Raw genomic sequence first — 13,050 nt, 5'->3', positions numbered from 1 at the left:
CACAGAGGTCTTTGTTGGGACCGATTCTTTTTGCATTAGATGTCAATGATTTGGATAATGGAATTGATGGCTTTGTTGCAAAATTTGCGGAAGATATGAAGGTAACTGGAAGATATGAAGGTAGGTAGTTTTGAGGAAGTAGAGGGGAAAGACTTAGACAGGTTAGGAGAATGGGCAAAGACATGGCAGATTGAATGCATGGTCATGCACTTTGGCAGAAGAAATTAAAGGGTTGACTATTTTCTAAATGGAGAGAAAATATTAAAGAAACTGAAATGCAAAGGGATTTGGGAGTCCTTGTGCAGGATTCCCAAAAGGTTAATTTTCAGGTTGAGTCTATGGTGAGAAAGGCAAATGTGATGTTAGTATTCATTTCAAGAGGTCTAGAATATAATAGGAAGGATTATAATGCTGAGACTCTATAAAGCACTGATGAAGCCTTGCTTGGAGTATTATGAGCAGTTTTGGGCTTTTAATCTTTGAAAGGATGTGCTGAAACTGAAGAGGGTTCAAAGGAGGTTTATGAAAATGATTCTAGGAAATGAATGGCTGTATTTTTGAGGAGTGCTTGATGGCTCTGGGCCTGTATTCACTGGAATTCAGAAGAATGAGGAGTAACCTCATTGAAACCTATCCAGTGGTGAAAGGCCTTGATAGAGTGGATATGGAGAGGATGTTTCCTATGGTAGGGGAGTCTAAAAGCAGAGGTCACAATCTCAGAATAGAGGGGTGTCCTTTAAGAATGGAGACAAAGAGGAATTTCTTTAGCCAGGGAGTGGTGAATCTGTGGAATTCATTGCCACAGGCAGCTGGGAAGTCAAGTCCTTGGGTACATTTAAGGCAGAGGTTGACAGATTCTTGATTGATCAAGGCATGTAGGGATGCAGGGCGAAGACAAAAGATCGGGGCTCAAAGGATGATTGAATCAGCCATGATGAAATGGCAGAACAGACTCAATGGGCCTCTTGGCCTAATTCTCCTCCTATATCTTGCGGTCATATGATTGGCTGATTAGATACTTGCATGAACGAGACTATATTTTAAAATTAATTATTTAGAGATACAGCGCATTCGTAAGCCTTTCTGGCCCATTGAGCCTGCACTGACCCAAATACACGCAAATCAACATTTAATCAGCTAACCTGTATGACTTTGGAATGTGGGAAGAAACTGGGGCAACTGGGGCAAACCTACATGGTCACAACAAGAATGTACATTGGCAGCAGTGGGAATTGAACCTAAGTCACTTGCACTGTAAAGCACTATGCTAGCTACTGGGCTACCATGCCAATCAAAAACATTGATTTTACTGACTCTGATAAACAGAAATTGAAATTACCTCGATCGACGAGGGTTGGATTCGAGTCCACGTGTGCTGAGCACAGTGTATTAACAGTCCATCACCTTAACCAGGTGGCCATCTCATCGCATGTAAAAATTTATAAATTATACGGTCATATCGGCTGAAAAAACTGCTGCTTCATCACAGCACCATCAAGCATAATGTATGAAAGAGGAAGATGTTTTGGAGGTGTTCGTGGAAAGGTGTTGCACAGAGAGTGGCTCGTCATTGTGTCTGTATCTGATGTCTTGTGTAGCCAGCTCCTCTGTGTCTAGATTAGATGTGCCATGCACTGGCTTCAAACTGTTCTGGCCCACGACAAACGGCTCTGAATTTCCCTTTCCTCCTTCAAGGTTGAAGAACTTTGAGGCTGGAGGAGCCTACAAGAAGGTGTGGGGCAATAACCAGGACGGTGTGGTGGCCAGCCAGCCAGCTCGAGTGATGGACGACCGGGAGCAGATGGCCATGAGTGGTGGATACATCCGCAGGTAAGATGGTTTGGAAACGGGGCTGAGACTGGATGTTACTGTCAGAGAAGCTGACTTTACTTGCCTCAGCTCTGAACTGATTCCACAATCTTCAGGCTCACTTTCAAGGAATTTACAGCTTGTGTTCTCAGCATTATTTATTTATTTTTCTATTATTTGTCTGCTCATTCATTCAGTTATTGCACAATTTGTCTTTGTCTTGGTATTTTTTTTCATAAATTCTATTGCAATTCTTTATTTTCCTGTAAATGCCTGTAGGAAAGCAAATCTCAGGGTTGTATATGGTGATACATGTGTAGTTTGATAATAAATTTACGTTGAACTTTGAGTTGAATTAGGTGAGTGATAAGAACACATCAGGTAATGATGTTGCCTAACAATTATAATTATTGATTAATCACCATTGATTCAAATAACTCAAAGATGCTCCAGAGTCTTAATCATTAACTCTTTATTTTCACAACTCTTATTTACTTTTACAACTGTTTAGTTTATTTAAATTTATTTATTGAAATACTGCACGGAGTAGACCCTTCCAGCTCTTTGAGCCGGGCTGCCCAGCAACCCCTAACTTAACCCTAACCTAGTCACAGGACGATTTACAATGTCCGATCAATCTACCAACAGTACACCTTTGGACTGTGGTAGAAAACTGGAGCACTCAGAGGAAACTTACGTGGTCATGGGGAGAACATACAAACTCCTTACAGACAGCGGTGGGAAATGAACCCAGGACACTGGTGCTGTAAAGCGTCGTGCTAACCACTGAGGACCCTACTGACTTCAAAACACCATAAGTGAAGTGAATTGTGTCAATGAGATGCAACCAATCAGTTGTCTCCAGGCACAGCTTCTGGAAGTCCCTCCTTAAACTAATCCTCACCCCTACTTACCGTCTCAATATACAACTGTCCCAGCTTCAGTCACTTATCTGAAATCCCGTAAGAAATTGCTATCATAAACACAAAAGATTCTGCAGATAGAGTAAATCCAAAGTATAGACTTATTGCCAATTACGCCGCTGGTGTTTAGGTCAGCAATGAAGGTCCTCCATCTCTGTCTGTCCTTGGCCATCTTCTCTATTGTGCACCAGCTGTGGTTCAGGGCCCTCATTTCTGCCCATATGGTATGGTGCCAAGTTGTCTTCTCTGCCCTGCAGGGGTCCACTGAAGTGCTATCTTGTTGATGGAGTTAGGCTGTCTTCTCATCACATGCCTAATCCATCTCCAATGATTGAGGCCTTGTCCTCTTGGTGACACTGAAGGAGTAGGGCATGGTTGGAGATCTTTCTTGGCCAGAATATCCAGAGTAACACACACTAAATGCTGGACTTACTCAGGAGGTCAGGCAGCATCAATGGAGGGGAATAACCATGCTGAGAGGCTTCGTCAGGACTGGAAAGGAAAGGACAAGATGCAAGAATAAGAAGGTGAGGGAGCAGAAGGAGTCCAAGCTGGCAGGTGTTAGGTGAGATCAGGTGAGGGGGAAAAGTAGGTGGGTGCAGAAGGGGAGGTGATAGGTGGAAAAGGTAAAGGGCTGGAGAAGAAGGTATCTGATAGGAAAGGAGAGTGGATCATGGGTGAAAGGGAAGGAGGGAGGGGACCCAGAAGAAGTGATAGACAACTGAGAAGAAGAGAGGGCATTCTTCCCTCTTCCTTTCCAGTCCTTTTGAAGGATCTCAGTGGCCACTTTATTTGATACCTTCTGTACCTAATAAAGTGGCCACTGGGTGTATGTTCATGGTCTGAAGCAGCCCATCACTTCAAGGTCAACGTGTTGGGTGTTCAGAAATGCTCTTCTACACACTACCCCATCTGGCACCAACAATCATTCCACAGTCAAAATCACCTAGATCACATTTCATCCCCATTCTGATGATAGTCTGAACAATAACTGAACCTCTTGACCATGTATGTATGCTTTTATGCATTGAGTTGCTGCCGTATGATTGGCATTAACAAGCATGTTTACAGTTCAAAGTAAATTTATCAAAGTACATCTGTCATTATATACAACCCCGAGATTAATTTTCTTGCTGGCATACACAATAAATCCAAGGAACACAATAGAATCAATGAAAAATCACACCCAACAAGGCAGACAAACAACCAGCGTGCAAAGACAACAAACTGTGCAAATACAAGAAGTAAGAGGGGAAAAAAGAAGGAATAATAATAATAATAATAAGTAAGCCATAAATATTGAGAACATGAGATGAAAGATCCTTGAAAGTGAGTCTATAGGTTGTGGGAACAGTTCAGTGTTGGGGGTGAGTGAAGTTATCCAGTCTGGTTCAGGAGCCTGATGGTTGAGGGTAATAACTGTTCCTGAACCTGGTGGTGTGGATCCTGAGGCTTCTGTACCTCCTCCCTGATGCCATCAGTGAGAAGAGAGCATGACCTGACTGGTGGGTGAGGGGGTCCCTGCTGGTAGACGATGCTGCTTTCCTCTGACAATGCTCCATGTAGATGTGCTCAGCTATACCTAATAAGCTAAGTGTATAAGAAATGAGTATCTTGGATTTGATAAATGCAATGAAAATGTTGGTTATCTGGTTTCTAGTTACTAAAGGAGTTTTTTTATTGAATAAAGTAATGATTAATAAAAATCTGAGAGCAGTTAGTCTGCTGAACTCTTAGCCCAGTTTACCACTGTTGGGATTTCCATTCTTCTCTCGAGTTGCCTGTAATTTGGGTGAAGTCACTTGCTGGTAAAGACCCGTTTTCAGTTTACTTACTTGGGCCCTTAGCTCCCAAGTGGAGCATAGTCATCGATGACCTCCCGTCGCCTTCGTCCTCTGAAGTCGATGGTATGGTTGGAATTCATTAATGCTTTTGCAATCCATTGCACCTACTGCAGAGGGGATGGGCCCATACAGCTTCACCAAAGCCCTGTTGGCTGGCCTTGCCCATTTCCGCCTCTCACGATGGGGACGTAGTGTTAGAATTTGAGAGGCATTTTCAGTTTAGCTTATGTAATTTTTCTGACCACAGAGTCACAGATGACGCTCGGGAGAATGAGATGGAGGAGAACCTGGATCAGGTGGGCAGCATCATTGGTAACCTACGACACATGGCACTTGACATGGGCAACGAGATCAGCTCCCAGAATGCTCAGATTGACAGGATTGTCACCAAGGTAAGTGTAGACGCTTCTCTTCCAACTGAGCGTCCTGCATTCAGTGTTCAGGATATGCCCTCAACCACACCGTAGAAACCTAACACAGACTGGAAGATCTCAAAAGGCTGTCTTTTTAGAGGTGGTATCAGTGGACTGCTTGAGAACTTCAGAAGGACCACAAAGAATATTGTACAGTTGGCCTGGCAGTAACTATAACTGAGGTCGATTAGAACTGGTTTATTGTTGTCACATGTACTGAGATACAGTGAGAAGCTTGTCTTGGTGAACTACACAGACAGACCATTTCACGCATAATGACACCGAGGCAGTAAACAGAATGCAGAATATCATTTTACAAGTATAGAGGGAGTCCAGTGCAGGTAATCAGATAAAGCACAGGAGTCATGATAAAGGCAGGTTAGCAGGGCAAGAGTTCATCCTCCAGTGCATAAGAGGTGCTTTTGTGTGTTCAAATAAAACTAATTAACCCATATACATCTGCAAAATACTTCAAACTTTTCAGGAACTTCTATTCCTAAATTAATAATAAATAAATCAATAAATATCAAGAACATGAGTGTAGAGTTCTGGAAAGTGCGTCCAAAGGTGGTAGAAGTGCTGGGGTGGATGCAGTTGTCCATGTTGGTTCATGAGCCTGATGGTTGAAGAGTAATAACTGCTCCTGAATCTGGATGTGTGGGACCAGAGGCTCCTGTACCTCCTTCCTGATGGCAGCAGAGAGAAGAGAACACGGCCTGGGTGGTGGGATCCCTGATGATGGATGCTGCTTTCCTGTGACTGTTTCATACAGATGTGCTCAGTGGTGGGGAGGGTTTTTCCGCAGACCGACTTGTATCTCAGTACATGTGATGGCGATAAACCCTTAGCCATAGGAATATGGACGCAGCTGCATCCCAGGCACATAGCAACAGATAACATCAATTAAATACAAATACAAATAATACTCACTGCCTGAGAGGTTTATAAATTAGCGAGAGGTCTAGAGAGTAGACAGTCAGAATCTTTGCAGCTCATCCCTTCTAAATCTAGGCAGCATCCCCTTAATGGGATGAATGGTCTCTTTCTATAAAACCTTTTTTTATATACCATTAAGCAAGGGGTCAGTTGACCCCAGTTTGGTAACCCCTGGCATAGAATAATCAGGGGCCAGAAAACTGTCCCATCATGTGATATATCCTTGTCCTAAGCTGATAACCACAGGCTACATACAAAAGCCTTCATGACAGATTTAATATTGTAAAACTCTCCACACTGGCCCATTAGAAGGTGGAGTGAACTCTGATCAAAACTTAAGCAGTTGACCATTTTTGAGGGAATTTGAGGTGGCCAAGAGACGGAGGAGATAATTGCAGAGAGCAGAGGAAGGATTGTGTAAGTACTAAGATAGGTGGCGTTGTGGATAATGAAGTAGGTTTTCAAAGCTTGCAGAGAGATTTAGACCAATTAGAAGAGTGGGCTGAAAGATGGCTGATGGAGTTTAATGCTGATATGTGTGAGGTGCTACATTTTGGTAGGAATAATCAAAATAGAACATACATGATAAATGGTAGGGCATTGAAGAATGCAGTAGAACAGAGTGATCTGGGAATAATGGTGCATAGTTCCCTGAAGGTGGAATCTCATGTGGATAGGGTGGTGAAGAAAGCTTTTGGTATGCTGGCCTTTATAAATCAGAGCATTGAGTATAGGAGTTGGGATGTAATGTTAAAATTGTACAAGGCATTGGTAGGGCCAAATTTGGAGTATTGTGTACAGTTCTGGCCACCGAATTATAGGAAAGATGTCAACAAAATAGAGTACAGAGGAGATTTACTAGAATGTTACCTGGGTTTCAGCACTTAAGTTACAGAGAAAGGTTGAACAAGTTAGGTCTTTATTCTTTGGAGCGTAGCAGGTTGAGGGGGTACTTGATAGAGGTATTTAAAATTATGAGGGGGATAGATAGAGTTGACATGGATAGGTTTTTTTCATTGAGAGTAGGGGAGATTCAAACAAGAGGACATGAGTTAAGAGTTAGGGGGCAAAAGTTTAGGGGTAACACAAGGGGGAACTTCTTTACTCAGAGAGTGGTAGCTGTTTGGAACAAGCTTCCGGTAGAAGTGGTAGAGGCAGGTTTGATTTTTGTCATTTAAAAAAAAAAAAAAAAAAAAAAAATTGGATAGGTATATGGACAGGAAAGGAATGGAGGGTTATGGGCTGAGTGCAGATCGGTGGGACTAAGTGAGAGTAAGCATTCGGCACGGGCTAGAAGGGCCAAGATGGCCCGTTTCCATGCTGTAATTGTTATACGGTTTAGCGCACATCGTGTGTACTTATAACCATATGCGTTGCTGTTCTTAGGGTGACATGAACAAAGCTCGTATTGATGAGGCCAACAAACATGCCAACAAGATGTTGGAGAGTGGCTGAAAGGAAAGAGGAACCAGCCACACTGCCAAATTCACCCATCATCCATTGCAGCATCTACGAGGCCCAGGAGGGGCAAGTCCCTGTGCAGTGAGAGGTTCAGCATCTCTGTACATTATAATTTATTTTGAAATTTCTCAGTGTAGCCAGATGTTCCAGTTGTGGAAGTGTATTTTTTTAAGTGTGGATTTGTATTATTGCCTGTTGAAAGAGTAAACTGTGTATTTAGTTTTTTAATCTTTGTACTTGTCTGCGGTTTCCCTGTTTGAGTCTTTCTATGTAATATTATAATATAAAGTGTTCATAGTCAAATGAAACGTGAGCTCTCTGTGTGTATGGTTGAATCTCAATAAACACAAGCCAGGTCCAGCATCCCTCTCTAACCAGAGGGGTTCAGTCTCCGACTTTCAGATCCGAGACCAGTCTCCAGGTTGGAGGAGCAACACCTTGTATTCTACCAGGGTAGCCTCCAGCCTGATGACATGAACATCGATTTCTCTAACTTCTGGTAATTTCTCAACCCCTTCTCCTTTTTTCCATTCCCCATTCTGGCTCCCCTCTTACCCCTTCTCACCTGCCCATCACCTCCCTTTGTTGCCTCTCCTCATTCCCTGTCTCCCATTGTCCACCGTTTCCTATTAGATTACTTGGCAGAGCAGACTCAATGAGCCACATGGCCAAATTCTGCTCCTATATTTTAGGGTCTTTTTCAGCCCTTCATCTTGGTACCTGTCACGTCCCAGCTTCTCACTTCATCCCCACACACCTCTCAGCTTGTACCCCCTCCCCTCCACACACCTTGTTCCTCTCTCTTCCCCCTTCCTTTCCAGTCCTGAGGAAGGGTCTTGGCCCAAAACCTCGACTGTTTGTTTTTCTCCATAGATGCTGCCAGTCCTGCTGAATTCCTTCAGCACTTTGTGTGTGTTGAATGTCAGATTTTGCCACTTATAATCTATTAACCAAATAAGTCACGGACCTGTACTCGGGCTGGTTGGGGATGGGATGTAGCTTTCCTACCATCACAACTCTGCAAAACTGTCTCGGTAACTGGGGTACCTCTCGCTCAATTTGCTGGTATTTATCCAATTAAAACAATGACAGAGAATGATGAAATAGTTTCAATGCAGGATAAGGCCATTTTGCTTATTGAGTGTCCATGCCTTCTCCCTGATGTCAAGCGACCAGTCATTCCAATTCCACTTCTCGTTCCCACACTGACATTCCTTTCCATGGCAGGATCAGGGCCAAACAAAAGTAGAGCAGTGCTCCCCAACCGTGTGGACCAATACCATCAAACAAGGTTGGGAAGCCCTGTGTTAGTGGGACTGCCTGGGTAGTCTCCAGCCTGGGTGCATGGATGTAGAATTCTTAAATTTCTGGTAAGTGCTCGCTCTATTTTCTTCTCTCTCCTCTTGATCCACCAGTCCTCCTCCTCCGACCCCAACCATTACCTTTTCACTTTCCCCTCCTCCACCCTCTCAAATTGCCCATCACCCACACACTGTTCAAACTGGTTCCCTTCCCCAACTCCTTCCTGTTATTCCATTTTCCTTCTATCAGATTCCGTCATCTTCAACCCTTTCTTATTGCCACCCATCACCTCCCAGTGTCTCACACATTCACACCCTCACCTGGATCCACCCGTCACCTCCCAGTGTCTCACACATTCATACCCTCACCTGGATCCACCTGTCACCTCCCAGTGTCTCACACATTCACACCCTCACGCCTCACCTGGATCCACCCGTCACCTCCCAGTGTCTCACACATTCACACCCTCACGCCTCACCTGGATCCACCCGTCACCTCCCAGTGTCTCACACACTCACACCCTCACCTGGATCCACCCGTCACCTCCCAGTGTCTCACACATTCACGCCCTCACCTGGATCCACCTGTCACCTGCTAGTTCGTGCTGGACCCCTTGCCTCCACCTTTTTTAATTCTGCCAGTCTCCCCCTTCCTTCTGGCCCAGGTGAAGAGTCACAAGCTGAAGCATCAACTCCATTGATAGCACCGGATGCGCTGAGCTCCAGTGCTTTATGTTCCTCCGGGACGTCTGCCTTTGGCAGGTGCCCAGGATTTCTTCCCTACCAGTTCAGAGCTGTATGCCTTGTGTACTCTCCCTGTTAAACCTCAGTGACTTGTGCCATAAATACCGTATTGTATTGAACAATTCTTTGTTTAATGCCAGAAAATTAGTTTTTTTTAAAGAATTCTAGAATCTGGATCAGGGTGAATGTTTATCGGGATTCAACTTCAGAGTTTGATATGAGCGAGAGAGCCTTTTTCCCTCACTGTCTGCCCTTCGATGGGGGACTGGGTTTTCTGCATCCTTGTGTGCTTTCCAGTAAATAAGTGATGAAATCCAAGGCTATTTTCTTTAGTGCTTTATATTCTGTAAGTCACAGAAATGCAACTTAAGACATTCCAACCAGATTTTCTGCGTACCTGGGGGTGAGAGGGTAATTGGAGAGTCTGGGCAGATGTGATGACTTCCACTTTCTTGACTCAATAAGACATTCCTTTATTACTCACTGACACTCTGACCTATTGCCCCTTACCTCCAGGAAAGCATCTCACTAGGAATAATGTGTCTTGTGCTAATCCCAAAGATTTAGGAGCCAATCTTGGATGCCTCCCTTAAGGAAAATTCTCTTCCCTATGTTCCCCTCTCATTAGTATTGTTTCTGCTCCGAGTAGTGGGGAGCCACATGTCTATGGGGGAAGGAACACGTTCAGAGGAAAGCAATTGACTCTGTCCCTTTAAGAACTGTTCCCAATATTAGAGAACAGCAAACCAATTCTGAGAGATAATGAAGCACAAAAGTCCTTGTACACCAATTAACCCCTTCAATCCTTGCCTCATCTGCATACAGTGGAGCAGGGCTTTGGGAGGTGAAGGTGAATCTTCCGTAATAGGACAGGGAGAGAGGCACTATCTCTTTAAGTGCTTAATGAGTTGTGGGCTCACTGTTACTGTGACCCGATAGTTCCTGCAGTGACGGAATCTTCCCTGTGAACTCATCGGGCTCTGAGCCCACTCACACAGCTCGCTGGCCTGGCCCAACGTCTGCATGCGACGGGTGTGAAAGTATAAAAGGCTTTTCGTGTTCTGCACCACCTCACCCACCCACCATCCACCCACAGTATTGCTGCCAGTCACGTTGTGGTGAGGAGGCCGCTTGTAGCTTCTCCCCACGCCCACCCCCCAGCTTGGAGATCATCTGCTCCTCCACCAACCGTGTGTTTGTAGATGGTGCATGTCAGTGTCTGCGTCTGTCGCACCCCTCCGCTACACGCACGCCCAGAGCCACACCACCCCTTCGCTGCCTGTCTTCCCTCAGCTGTCACCTGTAACTATACCCTTGAAACTAAACTTAGAGGGAGTTTGCCTCTAATCAGAATCAGAATCAGGTTTATTATCACTGACCAATGTCATGTAATTTGTTGTTCTGTGGAAGCAGACATAAAAACATGATTTTATAATTAAAAAATACTTCAAAAGAGGAACAGTGAGGTAGTGTTCGTGGACCGTACAGAAATCTGAAGGCGAAGGGGAAGAAGCGGTTTTTAAAATACTGAGTGTGTGGCTTCAGGCTCCTGTACCTCCTTGGGATGGTAGCACTGAGAAGAGGGCATATCCAGATGCTGAGGGCCATTGATGAGGACTCTTTCTCCATTTTTTGTTGATTATTGGTTATCTCTGCCTTGTCTGTTGCTTTGTCCGCTGTCTCACTCTCTTCTGTTAAGTTGCACTGCGAACCCAAGGGTGAACAGTGCTATTTTCAGACTCTAGTTATAATCCCATATGGCAGACAGAGGGTTAATTCTCAGATGGATATTGGTGTTTTCACCAGCATCCCAAGATGCACCAAAATGCCCCTCTTCTAGTCACTGGGGAATCGGCCGAGATTTAGCTCCTTGTCTCCACACCAGAGAGAAAAAAACACTATGTTCATGAAAGCTGTAAGACCGTAAGCTATAGGAGTAAATTAGGCCATTTGGCCCATCAAATCTGTTCTGCTGTTTCATCATGGCTAATCCGCTTCCCCTTCTGCCCCAGTGATGTGGTTTATTATGTACCTCCAGGTACCCTGAAGTGAGGTCTGTATGTTGAATTGCATATTGCAATGAGAAAGATTCACTCAGTTTCGCTTTGTGTGGCTTAGTGGAGTAAGATGCAGCATTCTTTGCCCCATATCAAAGGAAGAATATGCTGGCCCTAGAGAGGGTCCAGAGGAGTTACAGAGTCATAGAGTGATAGAAGAATACAGCACAGAAACAGGCCCCTCAGCCCATCTCGTCCGTGCCTTCTCCCACTGAGGTTCACAAAAGAGATCTTGGGAATGAAAGGCTTAATCAATAATGCAAGGGCTCCGCACCTGCGATCCTCGGACCTCTTGTTTAATGGCATAAAAAGGGTTGGGAACCCCTGCCACAAAGACAGAGTATTTGATGCCTCTGTGCCTGAAACCCACCAGATACTGAAAGGCCTGGACGGAGTGGAGTAGAGAGGATGTCTCCATTAGTACGAGAGTCCAGGATCCAAGGGCACAGCCTCAGAATACAGAGACAGCCCTTAAAGACTGTGATGAAGAGGAATATCTTTCAAAACAAGGGTGAATTTGTTGTCACAGAGCATGGCGGAGGCCAAAACAGTGGATGTATTTAAGGCAGAGATTGATAGATTCTTTACCGGTAAAGGTGGGGTTGGGGTTAAAGATTATGAGGAAAAACAGGAAAATTGGCTTTGCAGAAGAAATCAGAATCAATAAATAACAGAGTAGATTCAATAGGCCAAATGGCCTCACCTTGCACCTACATCTTATGGTCTTATTATTAAGAGCCTGCTACGATTACTAGTCACCGTGGGTATATGTAAAATCAAGAAGTTGTCTTTAATATTGCTAGCTCTCAAATGAGAAGGAACAGTTTAGAAAGTTGTGTGATGCTTATCAACCAGGGGGTTTCAATGTGCTGTTGAGCCTCCGATAGCCACGGCTCTCAACAGGCAACTTGGTGTCACTCCAACGTCAAAATGTCATGGTTTAATCTTGTAATAATGTTAGAAATATGAGCATGGGAAGAACGATGGGCAAAATACCTACATTGATATCTATGGAAAATTCCAAGAACAGGAAGAACCATTGACATAGTAGATTGATAACGATGGCAAACTTCTTTGTTAAGTTTAGTTCCCCAACATTTTGTAATAAAAATGTGTGAAGTAATTGTCTTGATGATATGTAGATTGATTAACCAGTACTGTCATTTCAACAATTGCACAGGCACGGGTGAAATTCGATCATGTCTTGCTTTTGGCTGACTTGAATGTTTCGTCATGAACTTGTTTTGAAGACATTTATTAAATCTGGGGTGATGCATGCCTTACATTTTGTATCAGGAATATGCAGCAACTTCGATGAGCAATGAGAAAATTAAACCTAGTTTGTTGAAATCCTTTTTCTGTTAGCTTACTCTTGGTGCCCTCTAACTACTGTGGACGTTTCTGGAATTTATTTATTTACAGATACTGCATGGACCAGGCCCTTCCGGCCCAACGAGCTGCACTGGCCAGCAACCACTGATTTAACCCTTGCCTAATCACAGGACAAATTACAATAATTAATTAACCTACTAAATGGCCTGTCTTTGGACTGTGGGAGGAAT

General features: G+C 44.1%; 1 protein-coding gene across 2 annotated transcripts in view; it reads left to right on the top strand.

Annotated features, from left to right (window-relative positions):
* The window catches only part of LOC140716566 (synaptosomal-associated protein 25-like), a 72,354-nt gene extending 59,516 nt beyond the window's left edge, over nucleotides 1–12,838 (top strand). For both annotated transcript variants that reach the window (XM_073029396.1, XM_073029395.1), the window contains exons 6-8: nucleotides 1,696–1,830; nucleotides 4,824–4,968; nucleotides 7,312–12,838. In XM_073029396.1, the coding sequence (XP_072885497.1) occupies nucleotides 1,696–1,830; nucleotides 4,824–4,968; nucleotides 7,312–7,380 (349 nt within the window). In that variant the 3' untranslated portion in view covers nucleotides 7,381–12,838. The remainder of the gene's footprint in view (nucleotides 1–1,695; nucleotides 1,831–4,823; nucleotides 4,969–7,311) is intronic.
* Nucleotides 12,839–13,050: the final 212 nt, after the last annotated feature.

This window comes from Hemitrygon akajei, chromosome 25 (assembly GCF_048418815.1).
Source record: "Hemitrygon akajei chromosome 25, sHemAka1.3, whole genome shotgun sequence".
NCBI classification, from domain to species: Eukaryota; Metazoa; Chordata; class Chondrichthyes; order Myliobatiformes; family Dasyatidae; genus Hemitrygon; species Hemitrygon akajei.
This window is presented reverse-complemented; position numbering and strand designations above follow the sequence as displayed.